Raw genomic sequence first — 15,023 nt, 5'->3', positions numbered from 1 at the left:
TGTCTGCAACCGGTGAAGCGCCTTTTACCAACGCCATTTTCCAGAAATCCCCTACCGTTAATCTGCACAACCCCTTTCCCTACAATCGGCAGCGACAACAGTACTGAAGTAACAGTAGCAAAACAACTACGTAATTACTTCCGGGGCAGCGGGAGCAGTTTCTAGCTCTATCGTAGTTTCTTCCGGGGCAGCAGCAAGGACAGCTTCTTCCGGAGTGGGCGGGGCATCTTTTTCCGGGTAATGTAATTTATTTATTTAACACCAATCGCAGGTTTTACGAGACACCACAACACCGAGGACACTCCCAGAACGCCCAGCGCTTTTCAGACAGAATAAACTAGGGCCCCCCCCTTCTCTGTTTTAGTGTACAATTCATTTAAAGGTTTCGTATATCGGAGTCGACCAAAGTACCACCGTATTAAAGGTCCCTTGTCTGGAGGTAAGGCTGAAATCTGGGGACTTCTTAACTTATTGACGCTAGGCTGGGTGTATGAGCGCGTTATAGTGCTTATAGGAAGTCTGAGGGCGCGTAATTACCAGTGTATCTACCATAATCAACACGGTAAGATGAACCTGTGTACTTTGGAGTGGACGTTGAATTGTGTATACTCTGCATATGCAATTATACATGGTGACATTTTAGAAAAGGAAAGTGGGAGATTTTGAATTAAAAAACTGGGGGAACATATTTTTCCCGTTGACTTTTATCGAAGCAGTGGCAATTTCAGTCGGTCGTCGGTTAAAATAAAGCAATTTTGCTTCAAAAATCGGTAGTCGCCCACCTGATTAGGGTCTGTTGCCATGAACGTTATTCAGCCCCCTACACCCCTACCTACCACTTCGTAACTGCCATCCTGTCTGAAAAAAGGGTAGCATCTTCCCAGGAGAGAGGACAGTCAATGGGGGAACAGTGTGAATTTGCCTTTGCAGCCCGCGTTCCCCATGTTTGGTATGGTAAAAAAATCTAAAGCTGTTCGTAGGGCACTTATTAGTGATCATTTATGACCAAAGCCATTTTCTCGCAAGTTTTCCAAGGGAAAACAGTACCACAATCATGAAAATGGAGAACGTTATTATTTATTCATAAGAACGGAGCTATAAAGGCCCTTCGGGTTTACACTAATATGTTTGCTGGATCCATCTCGAGGCCAACTGAGGCGTGACAACTGAAGGGAGCAGGGTGTGATGTAGAGCTAACTATCCTGATGTTGTGCTCCTCGAGAAATGCTAGGGCAGGACGACATATGGCTGCCCCCCTCCCTCTACTGTCAGAACTGTTCTGCAGCCAAGCCGAGTGGTTACTTTTGAGTTACCACAGCTGACGGTGCCTTCGCATACAGAGGTAGTGTAATATGCGGGGATAGACTGCACAGATAGCGGACACACTCCTTTAAAGTCCCTGCAAATGAATGGGAGCAATAGGTGTGGAAATCGTGCCCTGCACAGATAAAAAACCTTCTAGATGTTGGTTTTGGTGTGCGCTGCACAGACTGAGAATCCCCAATCTTGAAATAAAGAATGGAATTTACAAGTGCATAATGTAAAATGCAAGGTACTCTGTAGCCAGAGTAGCAGTATGGGACCAGATATAGGGTCTGTATAAAAAGCCAGGCAGGACGTAAAGCATGCAGTGGAAAAAGCAGGTTGTAACTTGAGTTCCTACTAGGCACAGCCTTTGTCCACTGGGGCTTCAGATCGGAGTTACATGTCCATCTAGGGCTAATGATATAGGGGGTCGCAGGTACTATCTGCTCCTGGGCCTCGTGATAATAAGGGTATTTATTATTGAATCCCAGTCGGTATTTTGCTGCAGTACCTATTGTAGATTAGTTATATCATATGTTCGTTAAGTATTGAATTTGGGGTAAGTGTCACCTGGCCCCATGTCTTGATGGTTACTTTGAGTCAAGCTGGTTTTTCAGCCAACACCGTTAGGCTTTCTGGGACCTGCAGTTTTATTTTCTCATTGAAGGCATAGACTTGCGAATCCTAGTGTGTGTAAAATACTTAGATCCCAGCATGCTTAGCGCTGTGGGTTGAGTAACCAGGCATCAATCCGTTACCTTTATAACATTGAGCTGATTGACAACTTTGGAAGTAGGAAGGGGTCTAAGAGCTCCCCTTACATAGTATGGGCCTTCTGTTTTTTTGTGTTTACTGCAGTATACTTTTAGATGGCGGAAGCATTTTGTTTTTCCGTTCGTGTAGCTACACGACATTATACGACTGCAATTTCTAGAGTCGTTTGTTAGTTAATCCTTCTACTAACCCCAGCGTCCCCGGAGGTCATTTTATTCTCAGTGTACCAGGGACTTTACCCAGGCGGTGCTTACATTGACCCGTAATTTGTTCGTGGGTGGCTAAGAATAGAAGTCAGCAGACCATATAGGAGGGGAATCTGGTGGTAATGTTTACTTGATGGTTCAGGCCAGTAACCACTTTGTGTCATTAGAGGATGTTTTGTGTTTTCCCTGTATGAGCAATACTCTGGAGACCTGGCAGGGTTCAGACATTGGGAGAGAATGAGCGCGTGACCTGCTCGCGTGGGACATGAAAGGCAGCCTGTGTGCGTGGTCTTGTGGTGCGCGGCCCGAGGCTCTTCAAGGATTGACCCATGACTTGTGTGCTCATTCCCAGATCAAACGATACTCCTGCAGCCCCTCCCAAGAACGGAGAAGCCTCCGCCCGGGAGAAGAGCGGCCTTGTGGACGCCGAGGACCGTGCGGGGCCTGGGCCCATGAGGAGCCGTCTCTGGCACTCGGAGACCCCCTGGAGGCCGCGCTCCCCGGCGCCATGAGTAACACCACCACCCCAGCCGCGGGGGAGGCTGCTGGGGACTCCATGGGCGGCTTCATCCTGGTGCCATTCTTCCTCTTCACCGTCGTCGGCGTCGTCGTGGCCGTGGTAAGAGCCCTCTGCGGGGTCTGGGTGTGGGGCAGACTCTTCGTTCCAGAAACAAAAGTCCTGGGGTGAAGCCGACACTAGTTCCCAGGGGACACCAGCTCACCTGGGGCGGGGGTTGGCACACCGGTGGCTGCCAGACTCAAGCTGGAGGTGCCAGAGCCTGGGTCTGCCTGCCTAACTCTCCCAGAGACAGGACTCTGCGGGTGACCGGGAGGGGAGCTGACCCCTCCCCGAGGGTCCTCCTGGTGATGAGGTGAAGGGTGGTGGTTCAGACAGACACAGACCATACCTCTCGGTGTGGGGCACGGGGAGTGGGTGGATGGCATCACTGCAGGAGGTAGATGTGCGGAAGAGGAGCAGGGGATCCCTTGTGCATGGTGTTCAGCAGCACCCCCTTATGGTGGGATCTAAGAACCGCTTTCACAACTTCCTCTGAGTAATGAGGGGGGCTCATCTCTTTTTAGTGGTAGTGGAGGGAGGGGCCTTTCCCCAGGATGTTGCCACCTGGAAAGGGATTTACAGTGTAATGGTTTCACCCAAGCATCCAGGGAGAGGACACCTATTGCTGACGTGTAGAACTGTCGGTAGGGGTAGAAATCCTGACACCACACTAACTTATATTGACTCAATATGCCATGCTGATTGTTTACCCCAAGAAGGGCAATACCCTTGTGCCCCCAACGCAGAAGCCGTTTGAACAGGGTAGGGTAAGCAATTTAAAGTAGCATTATACATATACTATCAAAGCTGTCTATTGCTTATCATTAATACGGGCAACCGAATCACAGATTTTTAGTGGCCATCATAATATTTTATTTTAAACACAAAAAAAGGCATGGGTCAGCCAGCACGTGACCCCCCCCCCCCCCCCCCCACAGTGGTGCGCAGGCCTGGCCAAGGCTAAAGACGTCTAAAATATTAACTTGAATAATGTAATGGCCGCTAACAATCTGTAATTCGGATCTCTGTATTAATGATAAGCAATAGGCCACATTGAGACACCAGGTATAATACTTTTGTATTGCTTGGACTACCCTCTTCAAACTATTGCTGGTGTGAGTGGGTGCATGGTAGGGATGCTACGGGCAGGTCTCTGCCTCTGGAGAGATGGTGCCGATGGTTTGATTATTAGTAAGTGTGACGGGGCACTCTTGTATTTTAGATAAGGCGGCTTTATCCTATGGTAAAGACTATTTTGCCCTGTTTCATTTTTTAAAACTATTTTATAACTATTTTATATCTGTTTTTTTTACAGTTCATGTATGTCCAGAAAAGAAAAAGGTGAGATAATTTCTCATTGGGTTATAAGGCGGGTAACCAGTGACCAGCTCCTATTACTAGTTGTAGTGGAATGGAAAAGTGTGAGCAGCAGTGTAGAGAATGAGGAAGGATGAGTAACAGATGGTGCAGGGGGTGAAAGGATCTGAGTAACATTTTGAAGGCTGAAGGAAAAGAACTGTGGGTAGTGGGGAAGAACAATGAACATTAGTCTGCACCACGCCACCACCCTCTGCTATTCCTGACCTCCAGTACCCCCGAGATCTTAAGACACCTTAGAATTAACTTTCAACTATCCTTTGTATCCCGACAGCGCTGCTTTCACAGTGTGCTCGGGAAATAACCTTGAACACCAGCCATAATCCATTTGAGATCAAGCCTGGACCCCAGTGCGCCGCACTGTTAACCTGCAGCGCCTTGGGCCTAGTGTGCAGTAGCGCGCACCGTTCCAGCCCATAACGCTCCATACCCTCTGCATCTCCCATTGCGTAAACGTGAGCTGCTGCTGAAAATATTAGTGCCCCGTTTCCTGCTTTGAAGTGTAGCTCACAATGAACTACAGGACCAACTGCTCTCCAGGGCACCTTTAGACTTGACCCTCAGCACCCTTGCTGTGCCGGTGCATCTGATGTGAAGCCCCCAGGCCAGCACAGTGATCTAGACTGCGGCCCCCCAGTGTACTGGCATGCAGCTTCCGCCGCTACTAGTCAAGTGCACCTGCCCTGCACCACTACTGCCACCCCAGTCCGCCTCGGGCTAAACGTGCAGCGCCTCAGAGCAGCCTGTGACACTCTCCTTTGGTTTGCCTCAGGGTGGATCGGTTGCGGCACCACCTGCTACCAGTGTACAGTTATGACCCCGCAGAGGAGCTGCAGGAGGCGGAGCAGGAGCTCTTGGTGGACACCGAGGAGACAAAGGTGAGATATAAAACACTCAAATACTAAGCACGGTGGAGAAAGATCACAAAACTCTGGGTTGGCATTGTTTGCCCATTTGCACCCCCTGGTGGCCGGGACTGGGAATTCAACCAAATCACAGCTGCTAAATTATTCCCTTGACTCCTCTCTGTTTGCTAGCGCCATGTTTTCAGCTTGTTAGGCGGAGAACAGCAGCTTTGTCCATGCAGTGGTAGGGTAGGTATTTCATAAATCAGCATCTGTGCAATGAATTGCCGCTCTCCTGGATTTCTTATGCACCGTAACAAAACCTAGTTTCCTGTTCTAACATACTCGTCCTGGCTGTTATGCCATAATTAACATTATACAAATCATTTGTTTGAAAGTATTTTAGTATATTATTGCTGTAGATGAAACCGTATATGGTGACAAGCGGATTGCTCAGTCCTGTGTCCAACATGCTCTCTGTTGGGAAGATGGCAAACGACGCCAACATCTCTTGGAATGGGGATAGTCCAAGGTGCAACGTCATTCATTGGGCGTGTGTTTCTTGTCACTGAATGCGCGAATCATGTACTCTGCTTCAGTAAAGGGCATGTTAAAGAGGTGGGTTTTTATTCAGTAACGAAAAGGCATGTGCCCTCGGACGAGCCATAATTGGTGTCTGCCTCTTTGTCTCGGCAGGTTATTGTCGCATATACATCTATTTTTCCCTTCTTTGTGGGGTGGGGATGCCCGATCATGACGATCCATGTAATGCATCACCCTGCTCCAATTACAGGGATGGACGATAGTGGCACACTGACTGCTCCCGGGCTCAGCCAGCCATTGGCATTTTCCTTGCCACATACAGCCGGTGTCGCATGCAGCCAGGGATAGCTGCGTCCAGTTGATAATCATGTGCCCGAGTCTATCAAGACATCTGGCTGATGGCCTTCTATGAGCTACTTGTAGACTCCCTGTTATACCGCTGGATGTCCAGGAGGGATAGCAAGTGGCATCTTTTTTTAATTTTTATTTTTTAAACTTTATTTATTGTACTGGAAGATACATCCAAAAGCGTGCAGAGAAGCCCACGCTGCACAACAGAGTGACAAATAGGATGCAGTATTTTACCCCCTTTTCTCCCCCCCGTCCACCTCAGCCCAACCCCCAAAAAATAGAAGGCAGACCACGCAAAGCAGGATAGCACATTTGCATCACAGTTGAAATCAGTGTAGATTAATAGATCTTACAAAAGCCATACGACCCATGTAGACAGTTTATCTACAGGCGATTATGACATGTCCGAATGTTCCAACAGGTACGCAGTCAGTGGGGACCAAAAGTCCTTAGGCCTAGAAGACATAGACTGCTCCTCAACATATACCTCCTTTTGTTCTTTGCAGTACACAAGGTCTCTGATCCACTTCCCCAAGGTGGGCACCGTTTTATCACCCCAATGCATTGCAACAGCACGTTTAGCAAACAAAGTAGAGATGGCAACAATGCATCTATTGCATGGTTTAACCTTCAGTAGCTCTAGCAGACACAATTCTGGTGTACATTCAATTCTATCAAGTTTCATGTCAGTAAGTATCTTCACAACACGCTGCCAGAAATGATGTATAGCAACAAAACCCCACGACCGGTGCATAAAATTAGCCCCGTCCTCCCCATATCTAGTACATCTCGCATCTTCCCGCAATCCAAATTTCAACAGTTGCACAGGAGTGTAATGCAGCTGATGCAGATATTTAAAATGTATAATGCGAAGATTGTAATTGGCAGTCAGGCGCCCAGTCAACTTACAGCAGGACTCCCAGTTTTCCCAGGTCATGGGGACATCAAGCTCATTGTTCCATTTATCGAACGAGGAGGAGCCAGACCAGTAATTTTGCCTTTGGGAAACATTATATAATCTAGTGATCAGCCCCTTATGTTCCCTCCCTTTAAAACCATCTATAGCGCTTTCAGCAATCTGGACTCTAGGGAAATCAGGGTATAGAGTACGCACTGCCGTGCATTGCTTTGTATGTTTGACCAGCCAGAAAATCGTCCAAGGATAAAAATGACCCATTTAGGTACATGTCCCGAAGTTTAGGAAAACCTGCGTTTTGCAGGGCATTCAGAGCCCCACGCTCCTGCACCACAAGAGATGCCCGGGTGTACAGCAATCTGCATGTCTGGCGCATACATAGTCCCTCCCCGCTCGAGTAGCAAGGGCCCTCCACGCCCAGGCAGTGCACCGGACCGGATTAAGCTCTTTCCTGGTGCCACCCTCGTCGCCATACAGGATCATAGCGGTTAACAGTGTTGGAAACGCAGTGTCCACCTCCACAGCTAAGTGTGCTAGATATCGCTGTTGGAAATGCCAATAGTGTGCAAATTACGCCTGAGCGCACAGGTAATACAAATGCAAATCAGGCGCTTCAACCCCACCTCGCTCAAACGGCAGGGCCAGAGTGTTCCAGCTGCACCTAGGCTGCTTGCCAGCCCACACCAGAGCCAACAGGCAAGACTGCAAAGTTTTAAAAAGTGCTACAAATTCAGCGTTATTGGAATGTTCACAAACAAATAGAAGAGTTTGGGAAGAATAGTCATCTTCACTACAGCAATCCTATATGGCAATGGTAGGTAAGTCCATCGGGAGACTTGTTCAGTAATTTTGGTAATGACACACCCATAATTCATACTGAGCACCATATCAGGGTCCCTGTGCACCCAGATCCCCAAGTAGTTAACAGGGTCCATTGACCAGGAGAGCGCATACTCCAGGGCAGTCTCTTGAGTGTAGTCCGTTAATGGGAAGACAGTAGATGTTGCCCAATTTATTCCCAACCGTGAATGTCTATCAAATAGAACATATTCACATTGTAGGGCTGCAAGATGCGTGCCCGGCTCATGGACGTATAGCATCATATCATCCGCATAAAGCAAGATAGCCAGCAGATGCAGCCGGCAGCCCAAAGCAGCATCAGCATGCTTTTGTCGGATTTTACACGCCAACGGCTCGAGCGCCAGGGAAAAGAGCATCGGGGAAAGGGGGCAGCCCTGCTTGCTGCCCCTGCAAATTGAGAATGTACCAGATACCCACACAGTAACACGCAATCTGGGATGTATGACGTTACAACTCATACTTTTACAATGCATACCATTACAACGAATTTTTTACAACGCAAAAACTTTTACAACGCATGTATTTACAACGCATGTTTTTACAACGCAGGTACCTTTACAACGCATACCATTACAACGTAAGTATTGGTAAGTATATATTATTTTTTTTAATTAAAAATAATTGAAAATAATATAATTTAATTTAATTTTTATTTTATTTTTACCCTGTACTCCAAAAACCCAAAACTGACCCTGAACCTTAAAAATACCCCTGTACCCCAAAAACCCAAAACTGACCCTGAACCTTAAAAATACCCCTGTACCCCAAAAACCCAAAACTGACCCTGAACCCTAAAAATACCCCTTTACCCCAAAAACCCAAAACTGACCCTGAACCCTAATACCCCTGTACCCCAAAAACCCAAAACTGACCCTGAACCCTAAAAATACCCCTTTACCCAAAAACCCCAAACTGACCCTGAACCCCAAAAACCCAAAACTGACCCTGAACCCTAAAAATACCCCTTTACCCCAAAACCCAAAACTGACCATGAACCCTAAAAATACCCCTTTATCCAAAAAACCCAAACTGACCCTGAACCCTAAAAATACCCCTGTACCCCAAAAACCCAAAACTGACCATGAACCCTAAAAATACCCCTTTACCCCAAAACCCAAAACTGACCCTGAACCCTAAAAATACCCCTGTACCCCAAAAACCCAAAATTGACCCTGAACCCTAAAAATACCCCTTTACCCAAAACTGACCCTGAACCCCAAAAATACCCTTTTACCCCAAAAACCCAAAACTGACCCTGAACCCTAAAAATACCCCTTTACCCCAAAACCCAAAACTGACCATGAACCCTAAAAATACCCCTTTACCCAAAAAACCCAAACTGACCCTGAACCCTAAAAATACCCCTGTACCCAAAAAACCCAAAACTGACCATGAACCCTAAAAATACCCCTTTACCCAAAAACCCAAAACTGACCCTGAACCCTAAAAATATCCCTTAACCCAAAAACTGAACACTGACCCTGAACCCTAAAAATACCCTTTTACCCAAAAACTGAAAACTGACCCTGAACCCTAAAACCACCCCTTTACCCAAAAACCCAAAACTGACCATGAACCCTAAAAATACCCCTTAACCCAAAACTGACCCTGAACCCTAAAAATACCCCTGTACCCCAAAACTGACCCTGAACCCTAAAAATACCCTTTTACCCAAAAACTGACCCTGAACCCTAAAAATACCCCTTTACCCAAAAACCCAAAACTGACCATGAACCCTAAAAATACCCCTTTACCCAAAAACCCAAAACTGACCCTGAACCCTAAAAATACCCCTGTACCCCAAAAACCCAAAACTGACCCTGAACGCTAAAAATACCCCTTTACCCAAAACTGACCCTGAACCCCAAAAATACCCTTTTACCCCAAAAACCCAAAACTGACCCTGAACCCTAAAAATACCCCTTTACCCCAAAACCCAAAACTGACCATGAACCCTAAAAATACCCTTTTACCCAAAAACTGAAAACTGACCCTGAACCCTAAAAATACCCTTTTACCCGAAAACTGACCCTGAACCCTAAAAATACCCCTTTACCCAAAACTCCCAAACTGACCCTGAACCCTAAAAATATCCCTTAACCCAAAAACTGAAAACTGACCCTGAACCCTAAAAATACCATTTTACCCAAAAACTGAACACTGACCCTGAACCCTAAAAATATCCCTTAACCCAAAAACTGAAAACTGACCCTGAACCCTAAAAATACCCCTTTACCCAAAAACTGAAAACTGACCCTGAACCCTAAAAATACCCCTTTACCTAAAAACTGAAAACTGACCCTGAACCCTAAAAATACCCCTTTACCTAAAAACTGACCCTGAACCCTAAAAATACCCTTTTACCTGAAAACTGACCCTGAACCCTAAAAATACCCCTTTACCCAAAAACTGAAAACTGACCCTGAACCCTAAAAATACCCCTTAAAAAAACCCAAACATATAAAATTTAAACTATAATTATATACTTACCAATACTTACGTTGTAATGGTATGCGTTGTAAAGGTACCTGCGTTGTAAAAACATGCGTTGTAAATACATGCGTTGTAATGGTTTTTGCGTTGTAAAAATTTCGTTGTAATGGTAGTGCGTTGTAAAAGTTGCGTTGTAATGGTTGTTTCCCCGCAATCTGGCTACCGGGCCTGCATACAAGAGCTGCACCCACTTCAAGAAAAATGGCAGCATTCCCATTCTTTGCTAGATGACGAACATGTACCCCCATAGTAACGAATCAAAGGCTTTTGCCGCATCCAGATGCACCGCCACAGCAGGGAGCTCTGGGTCCAACTGGTGCAGCACAGCAAAAATAGTCCGTAGGTTATGTACGGTCGTTCGCTTGGTAACAAATCCTGACTGGTCATTGAGGGTCAAATTTGGGATCAGGGGCTGTAGTCTATTAGCAATGATTTTTGCCAACATTTAAGGGTCCATATTTATTAGCGACAGTGGCCTAAACAACGCACACTTATTTGCAACTTTATCCGGCTTTAGAAGTGTGACGATCAGAGCTTCCCTAAGGATGGAGGGCAGAATACCAGTCTCGTAGGCCTCAGTAAAGACCTACAGCAGTCGCGGGGCTAGAACTTCAATATATGCCCTGTAAAACTCCCTGGGCCGCCATCCAGACCCGACGCCTTGCTGGACGGCAGGGCGGTTATAGGTTCTTTGACATCCTCCACATCGAAGGGCTGAGTCAAATATTCACACTGGCCATGAGAGAGACACCCAGAGCTATATCATCCAAGTAGCTTGAGAGCTCGCCATCATTAGCTGACGGCCTGGTCCCATATAAATTGGTGAAAAAGTCAAGAAATACCTTGCAAATCTCTGAGGTGGAGTTTCAAACAACTGAGTCCTCATCCACCATCTCACAACATGCTCCTGACCCTTAGGAAGAGGCAGTTTATGTGCCATGGATTGACTGGGTGTACAACCCTCTCCATAATAGCATGCCTTACATCTCCTTGACCTATGCAGTACGTCCTGATCTGCTACCTGATTGTGTTCAGATATCAGTTTGCAGAATTGAGCCAGGAGTGTGGGCGATGGACACTGCTCATACTCACGCTCCAGCGCACAAATCTTATCAGCTAAACCACTTATCCTATTCCCGAGATTTTTTAATACACCAGCCTGTGCCCGATACATTCCCCCCTAATGGTGACTTTAAAGGCCTCCAAAGTGTGCCCTAACTGTTAACCGAACCCTCATTATCAGTGAAAAAGTTAGAAATAGCAGCACCAATCGTGGCCCGAAACACCAGGTCTAGCAGAGAAGACTGCTGTAGCCGCCACTGAAACAGCGGCCTTACACATGCAGGCACATTCAGCTGTAGGAGCACGGGAGAATGGTCAGAGTGTTTTGCCAGGTGCTTAATAGAGACCGGGGCACACTTCCCTGGAGACCAACCAGTAGTCCAACCTGGACCAGGACCCATGCACCGTGGACACAATTGTACCCTCTCTCTCAGCCGGTTTTTGAGACCTCCACACATCTATAAGTCCCTCAGCCTTCATCCGCTCTACCAGCACATGAGCAGCCTGTTTCCCCCGCCCCACCGCATCCAACAGAGCGGTCGAGCAGAGGATCCAGACACACATTTAGATCCCCTCCCCATATTACTACAGAGAGAGGGAAAGAGGAGATACACCTCCAGACATCATTGAAAAATTCTGGATCGTCGATGTTAGGCCGATAGGTATTAACAAATAGAACAACAGTGCCACCCAATTTGCCAAGAATCAGAAGCACCCTTCTCTGCTCATCAGCCTCAGACTTGAGTAAAGTGAATGGGGTACATTTCTTGACCAGAACAAACACTCCTCTAGAATAGGAGGAATATGATGCTGCCACATGCACTGCAGCCCAACGAGCCCCCACATTTTGCTTTCTATGTTTAGTGAAATGCGTCTCCTGAAGAAACGCGACCTGCACATTCTCCCTATCCAGAAATGCTAGCACATTACAGATCTTTTTGGGGTTGTTAAGCCCGCTTACATTCCATGTTATTAAATTAACAGTACCACCCGGGCATGCATTTACCCATCATAACTTGCAAGATCCCACATTGTGAACTTCCTAGATAGGACCATCGTGTTAACAAATAAACTGCAGTTACATTACACAGTGGCTGCCAAATCGCCACCCCCACCCACTTCAGCAACCCCAACATGCTAAAGACATCCCAATGAAATACAAACAAGGCCCTCATGAGATCATAACCAAGAGAAATAGTCGGGGTACACCCATTAGCAGGGCTCGAAAAATCCACTCGACCGCTCGCATTTGAGAGCTAAATTTTACGAGGGCGACCTGCTTTTAGGTCCTACTCGCCCTTTTTCGCGAGTAGGAAAACAAACTAACTTTTGTCCTCTGTCTGTGAAAACAGTGCAAATGTGACACGATAACAATATTTAAAGGCATTTTTATTGCTCACAAAGTTAATGATCAATAAAGATGTCTTTAAATCTTGTTATCTTGTCACATTTGCTCCGCTTTCAGAGACCGAGGTCAAGTAGGTTGCAATTAGGTCGAGGAGATTTTTCAAGGTACTAGTCCTGCAGGACTAATATCATTTTGGGGATTTTTCGAGCCCTCATTAGGGAACACTAGAGTGCATACAGCCTCCCAGTGAAAAGGGGGGCGGCCCAACTTGGGCATAGTAATAACGTGACAGTCCAGTCAGTATTCATTGCCCATGAGGCCACAGTCCTCACGACCTTTAGCAGTACTTGCATGAACAACAGATCGTGGGACCAAAATGTAACCACCTCTGTATATGATATTTAACATGATGTTGTTCAGCTCCAGCGAACATCCCACCTCCAAAAGCGATCAGGTGACGACATCCAGGCCGCAACCATACAGTTTCATTTTGTTGACACAGACGGAGACTCACTGTTCCTCCTCATCTGGATTACTAGCGGTTTCACAACAACGCTTTTTCAATGATGTAGCATGTTCCATGGCCGACCTCGGGTTGTTGAAGATCTTGGAGGCCCCATCCGGGCCAATGCTCAGGCGGGCAGGGTAGAGCATGGCATATGGGATTTCCTCTGCCAACAGCCGCTGTTTGTCTAGTACAAACTCCCTTCTCGCCCCCTGGACAGCTGCAGTAAAATCTGGGGAAAAAGCCAACACATTCCCCTGATAGTTGATGGAGCCTTTTTCTCGAGCCAAGCGGAAGATCGTGTCCCGATCTCTATAGTTTAGCAGCCGCACAATGATGGGTCGTGGCGTGGCCCCAGGTATCGGGCGAGCTACCAGAGAGCGATGCACATTCTCCACGATCAGCATAGGAGACAGATTGTCCACACTGAACATATCTTTGAGCATCCCCTCCACGTAGAACTCCATCTTCCCAGTGTTGGTCGACTCCAGCAGGCCCTTGATCCTCTGGTTGTTTCTCCTGGACCTTGCCTCCAAATCCTCATTTTTCGCCTGGATAGCAGCCAGCACTTTTTCAATATTCAAGGTTTTATTGGAAACAGTATGCAAGTTGTCTTCAGCTGTAGAGACACGCTCCTCAACATCGCCCAGCCCGGTGCCTTGTTTGAGTTTTGCAGCCATATGATCCTTACGTATGTTTAATGCATCACTCTTTCCATCAATCGACTGTAGGCTATGCTGCATCGCCAGGAGCGTAGTCTCCAGGGTCAGGGCAGAGTCTGTTGGAGCATCCATCCAGAGTCCGAAGATTGTTTAGCTGTGATCTGCCCGGCTTGTGCATTTTGAACGTGAGGCGGGATTGTGACTTCTTGGTTTTGCCCATTGTGACCAGCTCACCTGTAGCAATACCGGTCACCACTCAAAGCCACCCAGTCAGGCGCAAAACAACTTCACAGTATTACAAGCTGCTTTTTTCACTGATGTATGTAGGATAAAGAAACAAATGACACCACAGCTCGGGACCATGGATGCGTCTGTGTTGTCGCAGGCAACAACAGCTACAGGCCTCTACGATAATGGCACGGCATCAGGACTCACCGCCTCCAGGGAAGCCAACCGGAGTACAACGGTTCCAAATATAGCCTCAACTACGAACCCCGACGCACCTGTCCAGCCTCCAGGTGCCCTGCACCCCTTAACTTTAGGATATCCTTCATTTTTAACGACCTCTTACAGAAAAAGTATAAAAACATGATAAAGACTCTTCAGAATTCAAAAAGTGTATTTCAGTAACTTGCAGAACCATTTCATCTTAGTATTTCAGATTATCCGTGCATTGAGAAGTTTTTTTTAAATGAAATATTACATTCACCCCTCTCTCCCCCCCCCCCCCCGACAGCAATGCCAATAGTGAATTAAGAATCAAGTCGGTTGTTGAACACACTCTTTGGGTGGCCAAGGTTCCTATCATATACTAACAGTATTATAGGTCATTAAAAGAAGCACAGGAGAAGGTTGCCTACAGTGCACATCCTAAATTCATGTATTTTGAGGTCCTCTTATATGTGATAATAAAGAAAAATGATGGAAAGTGACAAAAAATTGCCTTGGATCGCACAATTTGGTTAAGTGAGGAAGCCGGATTAATACCAGGTTTTCTGGTATCACATTGCGCTGTTCAGCCACTAGATGTGCATGCTTCAATTCCTTACCGCCAACCCCTCTTGTCCCCAAACCTCCCACTGCCACACTTCTGGCATCTGTGCGGCCCTCGATAACATTACAAACCAAATGATTTGGCCACTGGGAAAATGTTTGCGAGTACCCATGGACTATTCACATAAACTTCTGAGCAACAGTAAAAGCTTGCCCCATCTGA

The 15,023-nt window shown here is 46.7% G+C and overlaps 1 protein-coding gene across 3 annotated transcripts in view; it reads left to right on the top strand.

Moving 5' to 3' along the window:
• The first annotated feature begins 226 nt into the window (after positions 1-226).
• The window catches only part of SMIM29 (small integral membrane protein 29), a 32,488-nt gene continuing 17,691 nt past the window's right edge, over positions 227-15,023 (top strand). The window contains exons 1-4 of one of the 3 annotated variants that reach the window (XM_078644253.1): positions 227-439; positions 2,638-2,904; positions 4,160-4,185; positions 4,994-5,099. In XM_078644253.1, coding sequence (XP_078500379.1) covers positions 2,794-2,904; positions 4,160-4,185; positions 4,994-5,099 — 243 coding nt within the window. In that variant the 5' untranslated portion in view covers positions 227-439; positions 2,638-2,793. Of the gene's footprint in view, positions 440-471; positions 563-2,637; positions 2,905-4,159; positions 4,186-4,993; positions 5,100-15,023 lie in introns of those variants that run through there. The other 2 variants (XM_078644255.1, XM_078644254.1) reach the window with 2 other exon arrangements.

Source organism: Lissotriton helveticus, chromosome 5_1, assembly GCF_964261635.1.
Source record: "Lissotriton helveticus chromosome 5_1, aLisHel1.1, whole genome shotgun sequence".
Lineage (NCBI taxonomy): Eukaryota > Metazoa > Chordata > Amphibia > Caudata > Salamandridae > Lissotriton > Lissotriton helveticus.
The sequence above is the reverse complement of the archived record's forward strand: the minus strand, read 5'-3'. Positions and strand labels throughout refer to the sequence as shown.